The sequence below is a fragment of the Ixodes scapularis genome, unplaced genomic scaffold, assembly GCF_016920785.2.
Source record: "Ixodes scapularis isolate PalLabHiFi unplaced genomic scaffold, ASM1692078v2 PGA_scaffold2__306_contigs__length_199485367, whole genome shotgun sequence".
Taxonomy (NCBI): Eukaryota; Metazoa; Arthropoda; class Arachnida; order Ixodida; family Ixodidae; genus Ixodes; species Ixodes scapularis.
Genome location: NW_024609857.1, coordinates 129,063,340 through 129,082,740, shown reverse-complemented (window position 1 = coordinate 129,082,740; position 19,401 = coordinate 129,063,340). Strand labels below are relative to the sequence as shown.

At 43.7% G+C, this 19,401-nt stretch overlaps 1 protein-coding gene across 1 annotated transcript in view; it reads left to right on the top strand.

Annotated features, from left to right (window-relative positions):
- Window positions 1-19,401, top strand: part of LOC115329101 (4-coumarate--CoA ligase 1) — a 60,124-nt gene that overhangs the window by 13,811 nt on the left and 26,912 nt on the right. The window contains exon 2 of the mRNA XM_042292027.1: window positions 259-460. Within this exon, the coding sequence (XP_042147961.1) occupies window positions 259-460 (202 nt within the window). The remainder of the gene's footprint in view (window positions 1-258; window positions 461-19,401) is intronic.

Below are 19,401 nucleotides of genomic sequence, written 5' to 3'. Positions count from 1 at the left end.
GCCACGCGCGCGCTGCCTACTTGGCCAGCTGCGCGCGCGGCAATATCATATGGCAACGAGTTCCCCACCAAATCTGACTTTAAAATCAAGTTCACAGTGTCACGCGATGCCATGGAGTCATGGGACGTCACGGGACGCAGCATATTCGCCCCATGGAGTTCAGGATTCACCATGACGTCATGCGCATGTCTTGTGTTCTAGACGGTATTGCTTTACAAGGGTGCCGCGGATGGAGTCCAAATTGAAAACATATTGCAGGTTTGGGACGACGAAGACATCACTTTTGCAGAGCTCCTCAAGATGTGTCAGCGATATGCCGCTGGGTTCCAGAGACATGGAGTTAAGAAAGGCGAGAAGGTCCTGGTGCATTTGGACAATTCCCTGGAAAACATGATCGCCATGTACAGCGTCATTTTTGCCGGGGGAGTTGCTGCGGTATCCGATCCGATCTTGTCAAACGGTGAGGAGAAAATATGGTTGTGACTTGCGCGAAAGAATATTTCGTAGAAAGGTAAACTTCGCTTCTTTGACTATCGGCTACCCGATCTGCCAATTAAAAGGCGAACGCGAGATTGTGACAGAGACACTGCGAAGTACGCGACGTTCCTGTCTTGAGATTGTGCCACGTATTCGTTTATCACTGTGTAAAGAACTTTTATCTTCTCACATTCCTTTTCTGTGCGCACCAAACAGTGTTTCCGGGTTTCGAACTTTCAACGCTTGCCCATAAATGAAGGCAAACTATAATGCGCAAGAACGTAATATCTAAAAAAAAAACTTAAGTTGGGACAAGGAAAGGCACGTGCACTTGAGTGCTGTCTTCTTCTCTCCTGACCAAATGGGTGTGTTCTTTCTTTGTGCCCTTACCGCCAAGTGCCCCACAACTCGTTTGGTTCTCTCAACCACTCCTTGATTTTTTTTTATGTTTCCCACAGCATTAACGGTTTTCCCACTCCTAAGGTCATGTTCCCGCAAGTAGAGGCAGCTTCTTGGAAAGCCTCGTGCTCCGGGGCTACCTGGTTGCAGGCCAGCTATGGTTTCGGTGGAGGCTGACCCAACGGCCTCTGTCAAAGTACTTGTTCTGACCGAATTAAGACGCAACTGGGAAAGACCACGATTACCAAACTAACTTACCAAAACAGCGGCCTCTCGCTCCCATTAAACAAAAAATCGACACCACCGACGACCCTACGTCACCAGAGTCTACACCAGCCAAACGACATCTCAGCAACTATGGAGGAGTCCCAGGCAAAGAGACGACGAGGGATTCATCTTAGTCGAACATCGCCGTAAAAGAACAACGAGTATGCCCGTGCTATTGGCTCCAACCGGAAGGGGGAAGCCGATTTCAACAGCTAAACCCGCCCAGGCTAAGTGAAAAAGTCAAGGCAGCTGCATGCGCACCCTTCGTGCGACATCGTTTACAGTCACCGGAGGACTAATGGTCGACGTGGCAAAGCCGGCGACGGTTAACTGACTGCTGAAGGTCCCAGGTAAAGATCCCTGTTCTTGCCAAAACCCCAAAAGTGTATATGCAAACTATCGGACTGATCAAAGGCATGCTTAATTGGTACTCAAACTCACAGTTGACTGACTTCCTCGAACCAGTTGGAGCCATTGTAACACGTCGCCTATACCAGCGCAACGGCAAACTAGAAGAAGCCGTTCGACCGACAGATCGAGTCATAATCATATTTCGCCCTAACACAAAATGGATCTACCAAAGTCAACCATGGCTCCACCCGACATAGGGTGACCGACCATTTCGAAGCGCCAAGGTGTCTCAACCGCCAAGCTTTGGGCCACGTGGCGAAATACTGCAGAGGCATCACAACCTGCAAGCGATGCGGTGAAACTTATGCCACTAAGGCCCTATTCAGACGGGGCAATCTTTCCCTGCAACTTGACGTCGCAACACCAGCAACACAGGCCTTCGCGTCCACACACAGCAACCAATTGCTGAGATTCGCCATCATCATAATTAAATTTCGTTTTTCTTGCATCGTTTAGACACCGCGAGTAAAAGTGCTCTTATACGTTTAAAGTGAGTTGAGAGCATCCTAACTCATCTTTCTGAAGTGGTTTATTGCCAAAAACTATCACTTTCAAACCAGAATCAAGTATTTATATATGGGACACAGCTGATATATCAGAAGATTGGGTCATTCCAGTCTACAAACAAGGCAGACCACGCGACGCATTATCGTCATACCAATCCATTTATTTACTCCTCCTGTAATGACGCTGACAGAAAGAAGGATACATGCTCGCCTCACTTGGTGGCTTCAAATGAATCACTTATTACCACACTAGATGGCGGGATACAGGCGTAGGCTTTCTTCTCAAGAGAACATCGTACACCTGCTCAGTTTAATTGAACCAAGTCGTCAAGATCAAAGATAGACATTAGCAGTATATTTCGATGTTATAAAACCCAATGATAACGTTAATATAGCCGTTGTTCTTGCAAAGATAACGGCTATCGCTATCACGGGAAAAATTCAGTCTTCTCTACAAAGCATCCTCACAAACCGAACTCTCCAAGTTCGGCTTGGTGCGTCCCTTAGTACGTATCGCGAGTGTGCTCAATGCTTACCAACTGATAAGCTTTATCTCATCAATACTTTTCAAAATTGTTCTGGTCAAATTACCGACATCTCTCCCCGAGTACACTCTCCTCATCAATATATCATTGTATGCAGATGACCTTTTGCATTCATGTATCGGCAAATCGAAATCATAGTCTTCGAAACGCCGCCCAAGCAGCCAATACGGGATCAAGCAATGATTTACACGATTGTGGTCTAGAGATCTCACCGGAGGAAACCGCGTTCACGCTTTTTCTTGGGAAAGGCTGGAGAAGGACTAAAATTAATTTTACTATTTCCGCCGCGTACCCCAGCACAAACTCCTGGGAATCACATTGAACTCCCGCCTCAACTGGCATGCGCAAGCCTCTAATATAATAAAATCCATGCTCACAGCAAAAAATGCAATGCGTATACTAGGGTGGCGGGGCAATCGTGGGGAAACTTGCCAAGCTCTATGAAGCGCCATCATTCAGCCCTCATTGTCAGCCGTATATTATACTCATCAGTGTTGCGGAATGGGCACCCCCATTCCATTCCAATTCCATTCCGGAGAATTAGAGTTTTCGATAATTCCATTCCTTTCAACTCCTCGGAATGGGGACACTGGGCCCATTCCCACTCCTGGAATGGCGGAATCGTTCCATTCCATTCCTCTAATTCATAAACGTTAAAAGTGTCACTTGACAGCTGCATTACGTTGCAGGGTTGGGCAGAAATATTCAAAAATGTGTTTGGGAATACAAATACTGGGATAGATGAAAATAGCAGCTAAGATACTCATACTCAAGTCTCAAATATATATGTACAAATGTATCGCGATACCTATCGGAAATACATTTTAAAAAGAGGCTAAGAGTCTTTGGAAATACAAATATAAGAATACATTTTAGGCAGGCAGAAATATAAATACTGATAATGCAATACACTTTTCAAATTTCTTTGAGACGCTAACTGAGATGAGGCTTTACGTTTGAAGTAGAAGTTTTTTGTTGTTTTTTTTTTTTTTTTTCTGGTCCCGAAATTACTTTCCCGCAGGCTTGGCACTTCGCCTTGAAGGTAGTGATTCCGGACGAAGAGTCCTCAATGGGTTTAAAAAAAGTTCCATCAAGGATTGACCGCGGTCCCTTCCCTGGCATCCTGTCTGACTGACCAGTGATGCGAAAAGACTTCGGCCACTAAATAAATTCCATCAAAACATCACCACTTCCCTGTCCAATAAGGACATCCCCTGTCAGCACTGATCACATGACGCCACGGTGGGATGAACTAGTATTCTTGAATCTGTAGGTGTTGCCTTGAACGTGGAACTTTACCCACGCTGCTGTATGAAAAGACAATACGTACTCTCGTTGTAGGTGACCTCGTTGCAGACCATGCAGGTAGTTCCATTTGGAATTTTCGAGAAAAGTGGACCACCTGAAGCATCCTGAAGCACATGTCTTATCTTCTGTTACGGTTGAAAAATCGATATGGTGGCATCCCTGTTGTGACGGTCCTTCCTGCCGACTCTCCGGTTCCAACGCATGAATGGCAGTCTTCAAGTTTCGCCTAGCATCATTCAAACAGAGAGCTCGCGGATTGCGACCTGAGGTGGCCGGCACAGGTGCGAGCTCTCCGAGAAACAGCGCGCTCGAGACGAGTCGCAGGTGTACAAAGTCTGGGTCCGCACAGCGAGGCCACGTCTGGCCTCCTTCCTGGGTATCGGATCACCAGAGCAGCGGGTCACGTTCACGCCCGCTACACCGACGTCGACGTACCCTTGAGCCGTACAGTATTACAGGCGCAGACGCATTCGGATACATGTTGAACTTCACTGGTGAAAGGCGCCACCGCCGCCCTCCCCCCCCCCCCCCCTCCCCCCTGCTTTGACGCTTGTTTTTTGTATTGCATTTGTTTTTGCGTATAAGTCTGTTAGGGCTTTACGCGGGTTCGCAGTTTCCCGCACATTTTATTTCTGAACAACCGACTAAAAAAAAAAAGAGATTGTAAAGAGCTGTGCCCCATTCCATTCCCATTCCATTCCGGGCAAAAGGCACATAATTCCATTCCCATTCCGTTCCCTTCAACGTTACCGCCATTCCATTCCCATTCCATTCCGGGGTCGCGAAAATGCGGAATGATTCCGGAATCATTCCAACTCCGGAGTGGCAACTCCGCAACACTGATACTCATTGCCTTTCATTAGATTATCGCCAACTTACACTCAGGCTCTGGAACACATACATCGACAAGGTCATACGTACTAGCCCAGAAGTACCAAGATCACTGAAGAATGAAAAGGTGTACGCAGAAACTCGTGTTCTGACTTTACCAATCAGGGCTATCAAACGCCTCCTTTCTCAACAGATTTGTTAGTCGACCATGCCTGCAGAAGTGGTATCTTCGCCTTCTATGTACCAAATTTGCAGCTTGAATGAAGCGGTCGACTAGAAGAGATGGTATCATCAACAACAGCTGAAATGCATGCAATTCTAGAAGCCCTTTATATGATAAGCAAACTGACTCCAAAGGCTGTGCTTGTACTAACAATCTCTCCTGCCGCACTTCAACAGCTGCAAAAACCTCGACAAAGGTCACAAGTAGCCATGGCAGCAAAATCAGTTACGAAATCACTAGAAGCAGACGGTTTCGCAGCTGCCTTTCAGTGGATGCCAGCGCTTCTCGGATTACCTAGAAATGAAAAGGCAGACAAACTTGCTTTCAACGCAAACAATCTGCCCGTTAGCATCAAGACCCAAGACAACCGTATGAAATGTTTCATTATAACTGACCACATATGTGATTTATCCGTAGCTAACTCCTTTTCTCTCCACCCGTGCCTAATAGAAAATCTTCGACGAGTCAAGGCCACACCTCTTTTTCGTCTACGTACAGGAAGTGCACGTACAGTCGCCGGCCATATGAGCTCCCCCGGCCGAACGCCGACTGGAGCAGCGAAAATCCCGCATGCGGCGCGTCGAGCGTTGCCGGGTTCTGGGAGCCGGGCTGTTGGGACCAAACCATTTTTTTATCAAAGGGGTGGACGTAGGAAGTTTGATAGCAATTCGCGTTTTGAAATGTGAATTTGAAGCATGGCCGATTACAATCCCGCTTCAAGTTGTAGGTAAACGCAAACGGCTTATCGAAATTCTTCACTGCATAATATATCTGACGTGTTATATGGTACTTTTTTTATTTGCAAAACCGGTTTGTCATTTTAAATAGTTCCTACCCGAACAGTAATCCTACGCACAAGAGCCCCCCTTTCTTACAATCTTTCTTAAACATGGACTAGAGAATGGCAAGCAATTTTGAAATGATTTATTTAATTTATAAGGATATGCTATAGATAACAAAAAGAAAATTTTTGTGTCGAAGCAGAATAAAGATTCAGGCACTTTTCATGAACGCGTTTTATCGAGGAGATTCCATTGTTCTGCGTTCAGTAGCGTGTTGCTTCGCCAAGGGTGATTCTCTACACGATGACTTTGCAGATGGCTTCCTGTTCGGCCACTTCTCGCTTGCCGAGGGATCATTGTTGTCATGCCTAATATCATATCAAACATAGGGTTTTTACATTTGTAAGCATCGATCGAATACTGCTGCTTTATCCACGCCTAAAGCAAGCTCCAGTTTATCAGCAGTTATAACATAATCTCCGAACAGTTTGGGCCAACACCCGAAAACGGCAATTCTAACCGGCCTTTTTTATTTTTTTTATTCACACTTTGAAAGGCTGGAATCCCGATAAAAGCTATGCGCTCTGCGTCCACCCCTTTGATAACGGAATGGTTTGGTTCCAAAAGCCCGGTTCCCAAAACGCGGCAACGCTCGACGCGCCGCGTGCGGGATTTTCGCCGATCCGGTCGGCGTTCGGCCGGGGGAGCTCATATGGCCGGCGACTGTACAGGAAAATTACTCCACCGTTGGGAGAAACGTCATACAGACACCTGTAACGGATTCGGTGTTACCGAAGATATTAATCATATCCTAGAAGACTGCCAGAAGCTCGAGAAAGAAAGAAAAGATTTGTCATTAGAGTTAAAAAGACATCACTTCGTCGTTGGAGATATTAAAGAAATTATTTCCCCACCTTGCGCCTGTGCTCGGAGGGAGTTGCTTCAAAGAATAATCCTGAACTTCCTCCCAACCACTGAGCTATAAGATCAACTTTAACAAGCACAGCAAGTTCCGAAGGTTACAAACATAACGAAGTATTTTTGTGATTAATAACTCGATACCCTTTTTCCCCTTTTTCTTTATTCTTCACTCTCTATGCGCTTTTCGTCTATTTTTTTTTTTTTCATTTTATTTTTTCTTCTCGGAGCAAACAATTTCAGCTTATTGGCTAGACTTACCCACCCTGAATTTCTTGTTTCTTTTAATAAACCGACTGTATCTCATTGTCTCCCCCTTACCACCACCACGTTTTTATTCTACATGTGCATTTCGAAAAGCGACAACATGTTCTTTATAAGCCTTAAAGGGACCATGAAACCTTTTTCTACTTTCGCTAAATACTACTAAGAACCATTCCCTAACGTTAATAACAGAAAAAACTTGCCTTATTTTTTTCTTTCTAAGCAACGGCAGTCGGAAAGTAAATTCGAGAAATTTGAGCGTCGTTTATCCCCTCAACTCGGAGCCGGAACAAGCAGCCACGCGGCCTGGGGCCTATCCTATGCCGCCCTAACGCTACTCATAGCCACGCGCTTGGGTCGGCAAAGTAGAAAACGCGTGCTGAGCTCCAGGCATTGGTAGAGTTCGGCTATTCTCATCACAGTAGTGGTTGGACGCGAGCCACTACCCGAGTGTCCACCTAGGCATTGATTGTCGCGAGCCCAAAACTGAATGCTCACGCAGTGCTCGCGTCCACTGTATGGGCCGCGTTTAAAGAGCCGAGAAAACTACCGCGTGGGTTAGATGGATCGGTGGCGGTTCGCAGGGTCCGCATTGATCGGTTTCTTAACTTATCGCGCTGGGTATACTAATGAGGTGTTCGAAACATGCGCATTTATTAATTGAGGGTATTAATAAATGAATTCTCCGGAGTCAGAAGGAAGAAACTAAAAATACTGGTTTTGTCTATGGAACATTATTGCTAAGCCTTTTATCTCAAAATAATCAGAAAATCGATGTGGCCTACTCTGCCGTTTACTACGATTGAACAATTTGAGAAGTGGAAAGAAAATAGAATTGGCTTAAGTATTCTTTATCATTTGGCCCCAATAAGCGCCTCAGTAGCACATAATATGTTTTGAGAGAGAGGTAGGCGTTTATTAAACAATGATGTCAACCAGCGCCTGGTGCTGGTTTGCTACATTGTGAAATGAACGGAAGCGAAAATCATAAAGATAGAAGAGAGAAAGGTAAACAGAAAAAAAATAGAAGAGAGAAAGGTAAACAGAAAAAGGGAGAGGGAGAAACCACACAAAACCAAAGTATTAAAAACTAAAAAAAAAAGAACTAACGAAAATGTTTCACTGAAAATTGCCATCGGCCATTGCTGTTCATCTACTCCCCTACAGTTTCTTCTGTAAGCGAGTAGCTAATAGAAATTTCAGCAGAGCTTTCGTAGGTTTATACCCCTCAGCAGCAGAGATCCATGGACCAAGCAGAGTACGAATGCTTACGTCTTGTTCATTCTGTAGCCTCAGGTCTGTCTTCATAAGCTCCCTTTCACGGCTGTAGTCCTTGCATTAACACAATACATGTTCGATGTTATGGGTGACTCCGCACGAAGCACAATCAGAAGACTCAGCTCTACCGATTTTATAAAGGTTGGTGTATGTCACATTCAGCCTCAAGCGATGTAGGACCGTCTCGGCTGCCCTTGGTAGTCCCCGAGGTGCCCGAAATCTAAGTTTGGGATCGATATTGTAAAGATAGGAATAATGATATTGAGGATTTCTCCAAAGGAAAGATGCTATTTCTTGGCCAATATCTCTAATTAAGTTATTTGCATTTGATTTAGAAAACGGGATTGACACAGTAATAGCGCTCTCATGAGCGTTTCGAGCTGCTCTGTCAGCGATAACATTTCCGGTTATACCAGAGTGACCAGGAATCCACTGTATAATAAGCTGGTGCCCTTTGCATGAACCTTGGCGAGTTGCTTCCAGAATATCCTGTGCGAGTTGCAAGTTCGGACTACATTTCTTCATCGTAGAGAGGGTGTGTAGAGCAGTTTTAGAGTCCACAAAGATAGCCCAAAAACTAGGACTCTCGGCTCCCACGCGAGCAACAGCTGCTCGAATTGCTGCGAGTTCCGACGCTGTTGACGACGTAACGTGGCTCAACCTTGCTTATATGCATGCATCCAGAGACGGAAAATAGGCTCCCAGGGTCGATGATGCTGACATTGTAGATCCGTCGGTGAAGACATGTCTAAATGAGGCATAAGTTCGGTTTATGTATTCCAGCACTGTCTGCGTAATCACGGGGGTGGGCATTGTTTTCTTCGAAGCGATTCCCGGAATACTCGTTCTTATTTCTAAGTGAGGGTACCCCCATGGTGGATAGCTTGGAATTACCGCAGCTTCAAACGAAGTTGGGATGTAGTCCTCCAAGAGTGTGATAACTTGTGCAAAGCCAGATGATGGTCTCTCTGTTACCATATTTGTGAGGTGATGCTTATATGTACGAGATTTGTGACGAAGATGGGCTCTTAACGTTTCTTGCGTTCTTAAAACGGCTGGTGAAATCGTTTGTGCTTCCGCAAGAGATCCCAAATTAGAAGAGCCTTTAGGAAGCCCTAAACATGTGCGAAGAGCTTGTGCTTGAATACTCTCGAGTTCTTTTAGAAGAGTACGTGAGATGTTATGCATAGCAGGCAGGCTGTAGCGCAGAAGTCCGAGAAATAAGGCATTATAAAGGGCAAGGAGTGCGAAGACAGAGCATCCCCATTTGGTTCTACTAATCATCCTGATTATATTGATGAAAGAGGAGAGCTTTTTTTTAAGGCGTTTTACATAGGGGCTCCAGGTCAGCTGCCTATCGAGAGTGACACCCAGGAAAGTATGTTGCGTGACATATGGAATTGCCCTTCCGTCTATTTCAATTGGAAATTTGCCCGTGTGTTTTTTTTTTTTGTGAATGCCATTGCCGCTGACTTTTCCGGCGATAAGTGCAGTAGCAAAAAGAGGCCGTACTTCAAACGAAGTTGAAATGTATTTAGTACGAATATTCATTTTGTATTTATTCTGTATTATTTTGGCCGCATTCGAAATACGCCCGTAAGGTATTCAAAATACATTATAAATATGAATCAAAAAATATTTTTAAATCAAAAAATATTTTAGATATACCAAAAATATTATTCCTTCACACTGAAGGTGCCATTTGTGCATTAAAAACCGGTTACACAATTTTTTTTTTTATTTTCGATTTAGTCAGCAAATGGTATCCCTGTGGTATTTGAAGGCACTACTAAATACATCTTACAAAGCTACATTAGAAACGAACACAAACACCATGACGCACTGAACAGCTCATTCACAGCCCCGTTGACTGCTCTAGAGCCTTATATAGCCTACATATTGAAGGTAATCATTTTTTCGGTGACCACCTCTGCGCTTATTAAGGTTCCAAGTATTCGATCTTCTCCTCGGGAGTCTGTCAAAGAAGAAACAGTGTTTTGAAGTTCCTGGCCGATATCTCTTACTAAAAGGCATTGGTAAAACTAATAACAATTCGGCGCAGTCCCTAAAACAATATCCACACAAACGGCTCATAAGATACATATTATTGCTTCTCTGCGTAGCACCACTCAGGACGAAGCGAATCAAGGCAGTTTCTTCACTTTAAAATACTGTAAACGACTTTATTTTCGTGAGGACCTAATTCTCGCAAAGTTCGCGAATCGCCTACAGTTCCCAAAAATAGGTCCCGTGAACAATTCCGGCAAAATGTAAAAACATTAAAATCTATGTTGCGATCCCAGCGCGTCGCGAAAATTAGAATTTGCGAATTATTCCAGAACTCCAACTTTGACCTAAATCGCGAAATATTGAGCCTGCGAAAAATAAATATTTTACAGTAGTTGTTTTGCTTTTGCTTTTTAGTAGTAGACTATTTAATATGGTAGTTAATGTCACTATATTAAAGTCACTATTCGCATCACGTACAATGGTGAGTATACACGTTCAGTGAACTAACATTGTGCTAACAAAACCACGCCAAACGTATCTGTTCACAGCACCTGCTGAAGCTTTCTAGCATCAGCAAATGTTGTGGTTGTAGTTCTTCAACCCCGTTTGTGATTGGTGTGCAATCAACTGATCAGGTGTGTTCTTGATAGAAAAAAGGAAACAATAACATAAACTGGGCTGATTTATCAGTGCGGTGCTGCGCAATTCAGTTGATTAACTAATCAAATGTTGTATTTAGGCGCTTCAGTGTACTCCATATCTGCTTGAAGTGAACTTCTAGAAGGGGAGCTTTTCAATATTTTGGTAGTTTAAGTCAAACTACCAAAGCATTGCAGTCAAAAGGTACTTAGAGTATAACACAACAGTATTTACGATTTTTAGGTATTTTAAAAGTATTCTGCACGTACTTTTGATTGCTTCATTTTCTTAGAGTTGGAGTATATTTTCATTTCATTTCATTTATTATACCCTCAGGGCCCGATGGCATTACAGAGGGGGAGAGCAACAAGAAGGTTAATGCAAATAACATAATACATATTTAGACACACTCAGTAATAAAGTAATTAGTTATTGTACTTTTAAAGAGCTCAGAGTCCGTGATAATGGCGATCGACCGGGGAAGGTGGTTCCACTCCTGGGATGTACGGGGAACGAAAGATGAATAAAACGTGGTCGTGACAGAGTTAGGAATGCCCACCTTATGTTGATGATCAAGACGGGAGGAAACATAGACAGGCCGAGCAATTATTTTGTCGCGCAGGAAAGAATTATGATGATATATCTTATGGAATAGGGAAAGACGAGAAATTTTACGACGTAGAGATAAAGGTGGTAATGAGAGAGTTGTTTTCATAGAGGTGACGCTAGCGGTGCGGTGATAGTTTGTGAGGATGAAACGAGCGGATCTGTTCTGAACGGCTTCCAATGTAGATACGAGAGTGACTAGTCCGGGATCCCAGACAGAAGCTGCATATTCTAACTTGGGACGAATTAAAACTTTGTAAAGAGTTAATTTCAGTGAGACAGGTGCTAATGAAAAATTTCGTTTGATATAACCTAACATGCGGTTAGCGTTAGCTGAAATATGCTGAATATGTGTTTTCCATGAAAGGTTAGAAGCTATATGTACGCCTAAATATTTGTACGAAGATACCGGTTCTAGATGAGCATTATTAAGGAAATAGTTAGGAGAGTCCTGAGACTGGCGAGACACACGCATGACCTTGCATTTGTTAGTGTTAAGCTTCATAGACCACGAGTCAGACCAACGGTAAATAGCATTAATGTCTGATTGGAGTATGCAGGTGTCATTATGATTGAGAATCTCACGGTAGAGTACACAGTCGTCAGCGAACAGAGACACGGACGAAGAGACACTAGTGGGTAGGTCGTTAATATAAATTAAGAATAGCAACGGCCCTAAGACTGTCCCTTGCGGAACCCCTGACGCAACTTTGACAAAAGAGGAGTTATTGTTATTCACAGTGACAAATTGAGACCTTTGAGTTAAAAAATACTGTATCCATGCGAGAACGTTATTGTCTATGTTAAGTTTGGAAAGTTTTAGAAGCAGAAGATTGTGAGAAACTTTGTCAAATGCTTTGGCGAAGTCCAGGAAAATGCAGTCCGCCTGGGATCCTCGGTCCAGAATGTGATGTAGGTCATTCGTGAAAGATAGTAGTTGGGTTTCACATGAAAATGATTTTCGAAAACCGTGTTGGGCATTGTTGAAGAAGTTGTTAGATTCTAAGAAGTTGACAAGGTGAGAAAAAATTATATGTTCAAGAAGTTTGCAAGGAATGCTGGTTATTGAGATCGGACGATAATTAAGAGGGGAATATTTATCTCCAGCCTTGTGAATGGGTACCACCTTCCCTACCATCCAGTCTGATGGGAGAACAGCGTCTTGTATAGACTGTTCAAATAATTTTGTTAAAATAATTGAGGAGTATTGTTTAGTGTTTTGTAAAAACTTGGAATTAATACCGTCCACTCCTGCTGAAGATGACAGTTTGAGTTTATCTATGATATGACCGACACCAACGTAATCAAGAAAAAGAGGATCCATGGGCAAGTAATCGGCACTCTCTAGCGAAGGGAAATCGTGCATGTTATCAGAAGAGAATGAATCTGCAAAAGTACTATTTAATAAATTTAAACACTCATCGCTGGCTATACAATCACCATTTGCGGTTTTTAGTGTGATAGATGACTGCGTCTTTTTGTTTATTGTATTCCAGAATTGTCTAGGATTGTAGATCAACATTGCGGGTAGGCTATGAGTCATGAATTCTAGTTTGGCGTTTTCAATTGCTTTTTTGTACACTTCAGCAGCAGTACGATAACGCAACCAACGGTGCTCGCACGTGGATGATTTTGCGGCGCGAAATAGACGCTTTTTTTTGTTTGATAAGCGTTTTAAGGCTCTGGTGAACCAGGGTGACTGAGAGTTTTCGATAACTCTCCTTAAGGGAATGTACTGATTTGTTAGTTTATTAACTTCGGTTTTGAAAAAGTTCCAGTTTTCTTCTACTGAGCGACTTGAAAAGACTGATAAATATTCATCGAGGAAAGTTGCAAGGTCAAGATTAATTTTATCAAAGTTAGCTTTGGCGTAATCTCGAATTTGCTTTACATTAGTTGATGGTTTTGGTACTGCTGCTTTTACATTAAAATGCAATATGGAATGATCACTAAGCCCTGGAAGATAGGAGATGGGTGAAACGAGTTCAGGATGAGTAGCGAGAACAAGGTCCAATACGTTCGCCGTCAATGGGGTCACTCTGGTTGGTTGAGTAACTAATTGCGTGAAACAAAAATCTAAACAGAGGCCAACAAAATCATTGCATTCAGATGAGGCAGATGAGGGTGTGCCTGTTGGTGGGTTATTACCTGTCCACACAATATCAGGATAATTAAAATCTCCCAACAGAAAAATTGGCGAACTGGGAAAGCGAATGACGACCAGATTTATGGAGTCCTGCAAAGCTTTAATGAAAGATGATGAGCACGAGGGCGGCCTATAGCAAACTCCCATGATCCACTTCATGTGATTAGTGCCAAGACATACCCAAACTATTTCTAAATCGCTAGCTATGTTTAAACAAAAAGAATCAATATGACTTGCAATGGCAACTAAAACGCCCCCACCGCACCTATCTTGCCGATCGTTCCTGTAAATATTGTACCTTTTAGGTCCATAAAAAAGTTCGCAATCACGCACCCTCCCAGTGAGCCAAGTTTCCGTTAAAACAACAAGATCAGCAGCTGTTGAATCAACAATAGAACACAAGTCGTCTCGTTTTTTAATGAGGCTTCTAATATTTGTAAAAAGTACTGATACATCAGAGACAGATGAAAGAGACACTCTACCCCTCGCGGCCTGTTATTGCGATGTTGATGGCTGAGATGAGTCATTACCGGGCAGGGAATTCTATGTGACAGTAACAACTGGCGTAGTAGAGGGACCAACCTCGTACACATTTTCGGTGGTTAGGTCAAAAGCATAGCATTTATTGTTAATGTGAATTCTGTTATGTCGAAGCTTAAAAGTGCCGCCTTTTTCTTTCGCGAAATCGATTAGTTTTTTTCGTGCGATACGTGTCCCAATTGAGTAGTCTTCGCTTACTGTTGTGCGTTTTGCTTTCAGGGGGGCCCTTGAGAGAAGAACGTTGTCTTTCAATTTGTAGGACGCGAATTTGACGATGACTGGGTGGCATTTGTTCTGACAGAACGTGCCGATTCTATGGGCCCGAACAATAGCTTCGTCCGATACTTGTAGATTAAGGGACTGTCTAAATATGTTCAGAATTGTTTGTTCTGTCTGTGCCCATTTTTCAGATATTGTGTCGGCCATCCCGAAAAAAACCAAATTATCACGGCGTGAACGATCTTCAGCATCATCTAGGCGTGTTCTTAGTACTAGGTTCTCTTTCTTCACTTCTTCCGCCAAGCTTCGCGCTGTGGTTACTTCAAGCTGAAGATTAGGGACTGCAGCAGTTTTATTTTCAACCTCGTTCAGTCTCGTTTTTATTTCCGTTATGGCCCCCTTGATAGATTCTTGTCTTTGTTTAACTTCGTTAAGTGTAGCAATTATACCCGATTGAGCCTGATCCATCCTAAGGGAGCGCTCGTTGACGGCTGTCAGCATTGAGTGCATTTCGTTAAACAGTTTAAGTTGGGCCTCATTCATCGGTCCGGGATTAGATTCCACGTCTCCGGAAATTTTTAGTAGAAGGTACACCACATCAACTGAGTCACAAACAGTTTTTTTAAACACTTGTGAGCACGGAAATAGCAATAACCATATATCGCTTGTTTTTTTTAGCGTATAACGAGGGAGGTGGACCAACCTGTACGAGCAAGATGACAAAATGAGTGGTCCGCATGGTTCGGCTGATCCCGTGCTCACTCAAGGGCTGAAGAAGTTCGAAGCTGCTTATATGGGCGTTTGTAGGCGGCGCAGATGACAGTGTCGCTGACGATGCTTGGTAGAATGCATGAATTAAATAAATATTTCAAGAAATATATGTGAAAGGTATTTTGTGCCTATTAATTTAGTATTTACATATTTCAAAACGCATGAAGGGAACTTCAAATGTAGTTTAAGTAAAGGTATTTTAATATGACTTTTAGAAGTATATTTTAGTACCAAGCAAAAAAAAAAAGAAGTTTATATTTTCGGTATATTTTTCGTGTACTTACAATTATGAACTGTATTTCAAATACACTCAAATTAGAATGTGGTATATTTCAAACGTATTAGTTTTCGCTAAGGGAGACCTCGGAGGTGTAGGTACCGTGCGGTAATGTTAATGGCTTTTTGTAGTCTTGCTTTGTTGATATACAGAGATCTACTGCAAGTCCAGAAGCAGATATCATCCGCGTATATAGACACGTGAACGGTTTTTGGAAGAATTTGCAGGAGACCTATGAGAGAAATGCTAAAAAGCATCGGGCTGAGGACGCCTCCTTGTGGTACTCCCCTAGTAATATGATGAAGACCGGTGTTGCCGTCCTGTGTCGATATGTAGACTTCTCTTTCTTTTAGGTAATTGGCTATCCATTTGTATACACGTCCTCCAAATCCAATGGCCTTCATATCTCGAAAAATAGCGTTGTGTTCTACGCAATCAAAAGCCAACTTTATGTCCACAAATACAGCTGCTGTTTTTTTTTATTTACTACCTTCATTTGTTCATTACTAGTTACTAAGTCAATAACGTTGTCAATGCTGCTTCTTCCGCGTCGAAATCCATTCATGGACGAAGGATATATATATATCTATTTTCTAGATCCCATTCCATACGGGTAAGCAGCATTCGCTCCATTACTTTGCCTATGCAACTTGTTAATGCTATCGGACGGTAAGAGTTAATGTCTAAAGGAGATTTTCCAGGTTTTAAGATTGGTAGAACCCGAGCAATTTTCCATTCCTTCGGTACAGAACCCGTTTCCCACGAGGAGTTAAAAATGTGTAGCAGTGCGGTCCTCGCCCCCTCCCCCATGTGGCGTACACCATCCGTGCCTGGGGATGACCTAACGTTAGACATCTCGAGCGCCATATCAAGTTCCTTTAAGGTAAAACATGCATCAATAGCCTTTCATACACTTGCGGATACATGTCCCTCCTGCGCACTGACTTAGTCATGGGGTCTTGAAGAGCTGGAAGTGATCTTGATACAGAACTCTTCAGCTACGACTGTTTCTGTTACTTGGCGACTCAGACTGATGGCGCCGAACGGGTAAATTTGCTGTGGCCTTGCACGTAGGCTTCGTATTATTTTCCATGTTCGATCGTGTGGTTTTCTCGGGTCAAGGTTGGAACTAAGTGACCTCCAGCGTCTTTTGGAAAGCTTGTCCAAGTGGCGTTGAACACGCTTTTGCGCTCGCCTAGAAGCCCGAACATCCTCAACATTCTTAGTCTTCCTTGCCCGGCGTTCTGCTCGTCGACGAATGGCCCGAAGACGCTCATATTCACCATCGACTGCGCTATGAGGTTTTGTCATGTTGACATTTTTTGTCGCCTGAGAAGTTGAAGAGGTTATAGCCTCTGCAAGACCTTTTGGCTCGGTTACCGCGATACATGCGGATTCCATTTTAGTTTTAAAGAGATCCCAGTCAGTATAGCACATTGTGATACGTCGCTTCGTGCAGTGCATTCCTTGAATCGTAGTGTATGTAGGAACATGATCGCTACCGTGTGTTTCAATATCAGCAAACCACGTTGTTTCCCCAGAGAGGGTTGAAGATGCGAACGAAACATCTAAAGGACTACTCATAGATGCCCCTCTAAAATACGTCGGATTTCCGTCATTGAGTACTACAAGAGCATGTTTTAGAGTGAGGTCAAAAAATGCGTGTCCTCGAGTGTTATTGTTTTTACTTCCCCATGATGCGTGGTGACTGTTGAAATCGCCCGTCAGAATATGAGGGGATGGGGTTTGCTGTAGAATAGTATCGAGCCTTTGAACGTCGAAGGGTGATTGAGGGGGTATGTAGCCAGCAATAACTGTGAAGGCAACTTCTGCTTTTCTAATAGTTGCTGCGATATACTCATTTGTAGGGTGTGGCGGGATGTTGTGTTGAACAAATGTCAGATCCTTCCGAACGCCGAGTAAAACTCTGCTGAGTTTATTTCCTCCGTGAGAATGATACAGTTCATATCCTGATAACCTGGTGTTGTGAGACACTCGCGACTCTTAAATCGCAATAACAAGAAATTGATATTTAAACACAAATTGACGAAAGTCCGCTAATCGGTTTCGAAGACCTCTCGCGTCCCATTGAAGAACGGTGGCTTCACCACGAAGCTTCTCTAACGACACCATAGCTTGATAAGTGGAAGTTTTGCATCGATCACAGTTAGTAGTGCTTGGGATAGGGGAGACTTCCATGTACAAGGGACACTACGGATTACATTGACGATTGTTTGAAGCTTGTCCCCAGTAATAGACGGTTGACCTTTGGCTGGTGCCTTGGATTTGTCCTGCCTGGGTTGCCTGTTTTCTTTGACTTCTACTGTCTACATCAGATTTCGAAGCTGAATCGGGGAGTCTGGGAAATTCGTTTTCATTCTTCAACTCCAAGGTGGATACTTGGGCGTCTCTTGGCTTCACATGTGTTTGGATTTGTCTAACGTTTGACAGCTGTGTTGACGAGGAGGGTTGTGGATCTTGAATCCCATCCTGTAGAAGTTGGTGAGCTCCCAGGTCTTGTTTCGTTTTTGTACCATCTGTTTTAGAGCGACCTTGGGACACTTTCTTTTTCGATGACAGTAGAGCCGCGTTTGCTGTTGTGTACCCAACTTTAGCTTCGCTCTTGTACTGATATATTTTCTTTTCCCTTTGGTACACAGGGCACACATGCTATGTCGAGTCATGTGCTTTACCGCTATTTGTGCAGAGCAGATCAGCCGCTTCACACTTCATACGGTCGTGTGCTCCTCCACAGCGAGTGCAGCGCACGTCGTTTGTGCAGGCGGTTTGGACATGTCCAAAACGACTGCATTTCCAGCACTGACATGGTTTCTCTATGTACGGCTGCAACTTGAACCTTGTGTATTCCACGGTGACATATTCTGGCAGTGTGTCCGTGCTGATGACGACTTTGACAGACTCAGATTTACCCAGTCAAGAAATGGAGATGACGGGTGCAGTTGCACGGACTACCGATTGTAGCCCGGCTTCGGTAATGTCTTCTGGTACCTGGTAGATCACTCCGTCCGCCAATTCTCGTGGAAGTTGTTCATAAGCGATGACAGGTATTCCACCTAATGAGGTGAGTCCAAGAAGCGCTTTCGTGGCTTCAGTGTTTTTTGTGTCAATCGCCAGCACGTTGAGTCTTCGATTGGGCCTAACCAAGATGACCCCATCTGGAGCAGTCATTTCAAGTTTCTCTGTAATCTTCATCGGGTTAATTGCTGCAATCATGCTTACTGGATCTTTGGGCTTGATTATCACTGTAAGGCGGGGATGAGCCTGGGTCATGGTTTTGACTGTCTTACTGCTGCAGTATGAGCTAGTAGATAGTTTGCGTCTCTTTCGGCCCAGTACCATTTGATATGGCTCTGAATTCATATCTTGATCATCAGAGATACTTTCGTAGTAGGATATGGTGCTTGAGGAGCTCGACATACCCGTTGAATTCTGTTTCATATCGGTTGGCGTGGCAGCTTGGCCGGAAGGAAGGCCCTCCGCGGCACTGGTCAATGAGCGATGCGTCAAATTAGAAGATCGTATGGTTTTTCCCTGGCCCGAGCAGTGAGAAACTTGATTAAATTCAAAATATAGCGACACGCTCACAATAGCAGTGAAAACAGAACAGACTTCTTATATAGGGAAAACATAGTTATTCTTCTTGAGTTCCTCAGGTGTGCCAATCTTTCCAGGATTTTAGCGAAAGCTTCCACCAACTTCAGGCACCTCTGTAGTAAATATCAGCACGATACGATAAAAACCCGATTTATGCCGTCCATTCAAACGGCCATCGATGCCTTTGATCCTCGCAGTTATTGGGTAGAAATGTTTCTCACTTCATAAAAGCATCTGACACTAGTGGAATTAAGTATTGTTGGCCTTGTAAGCAATGCGATCCCCAGGATTTCGTCATCGAGCTTTGCAATCCCCGCGGTGACGATTTCGAAATGCGACTCATGCAGTGGAGACGACCGCCGCAGCATA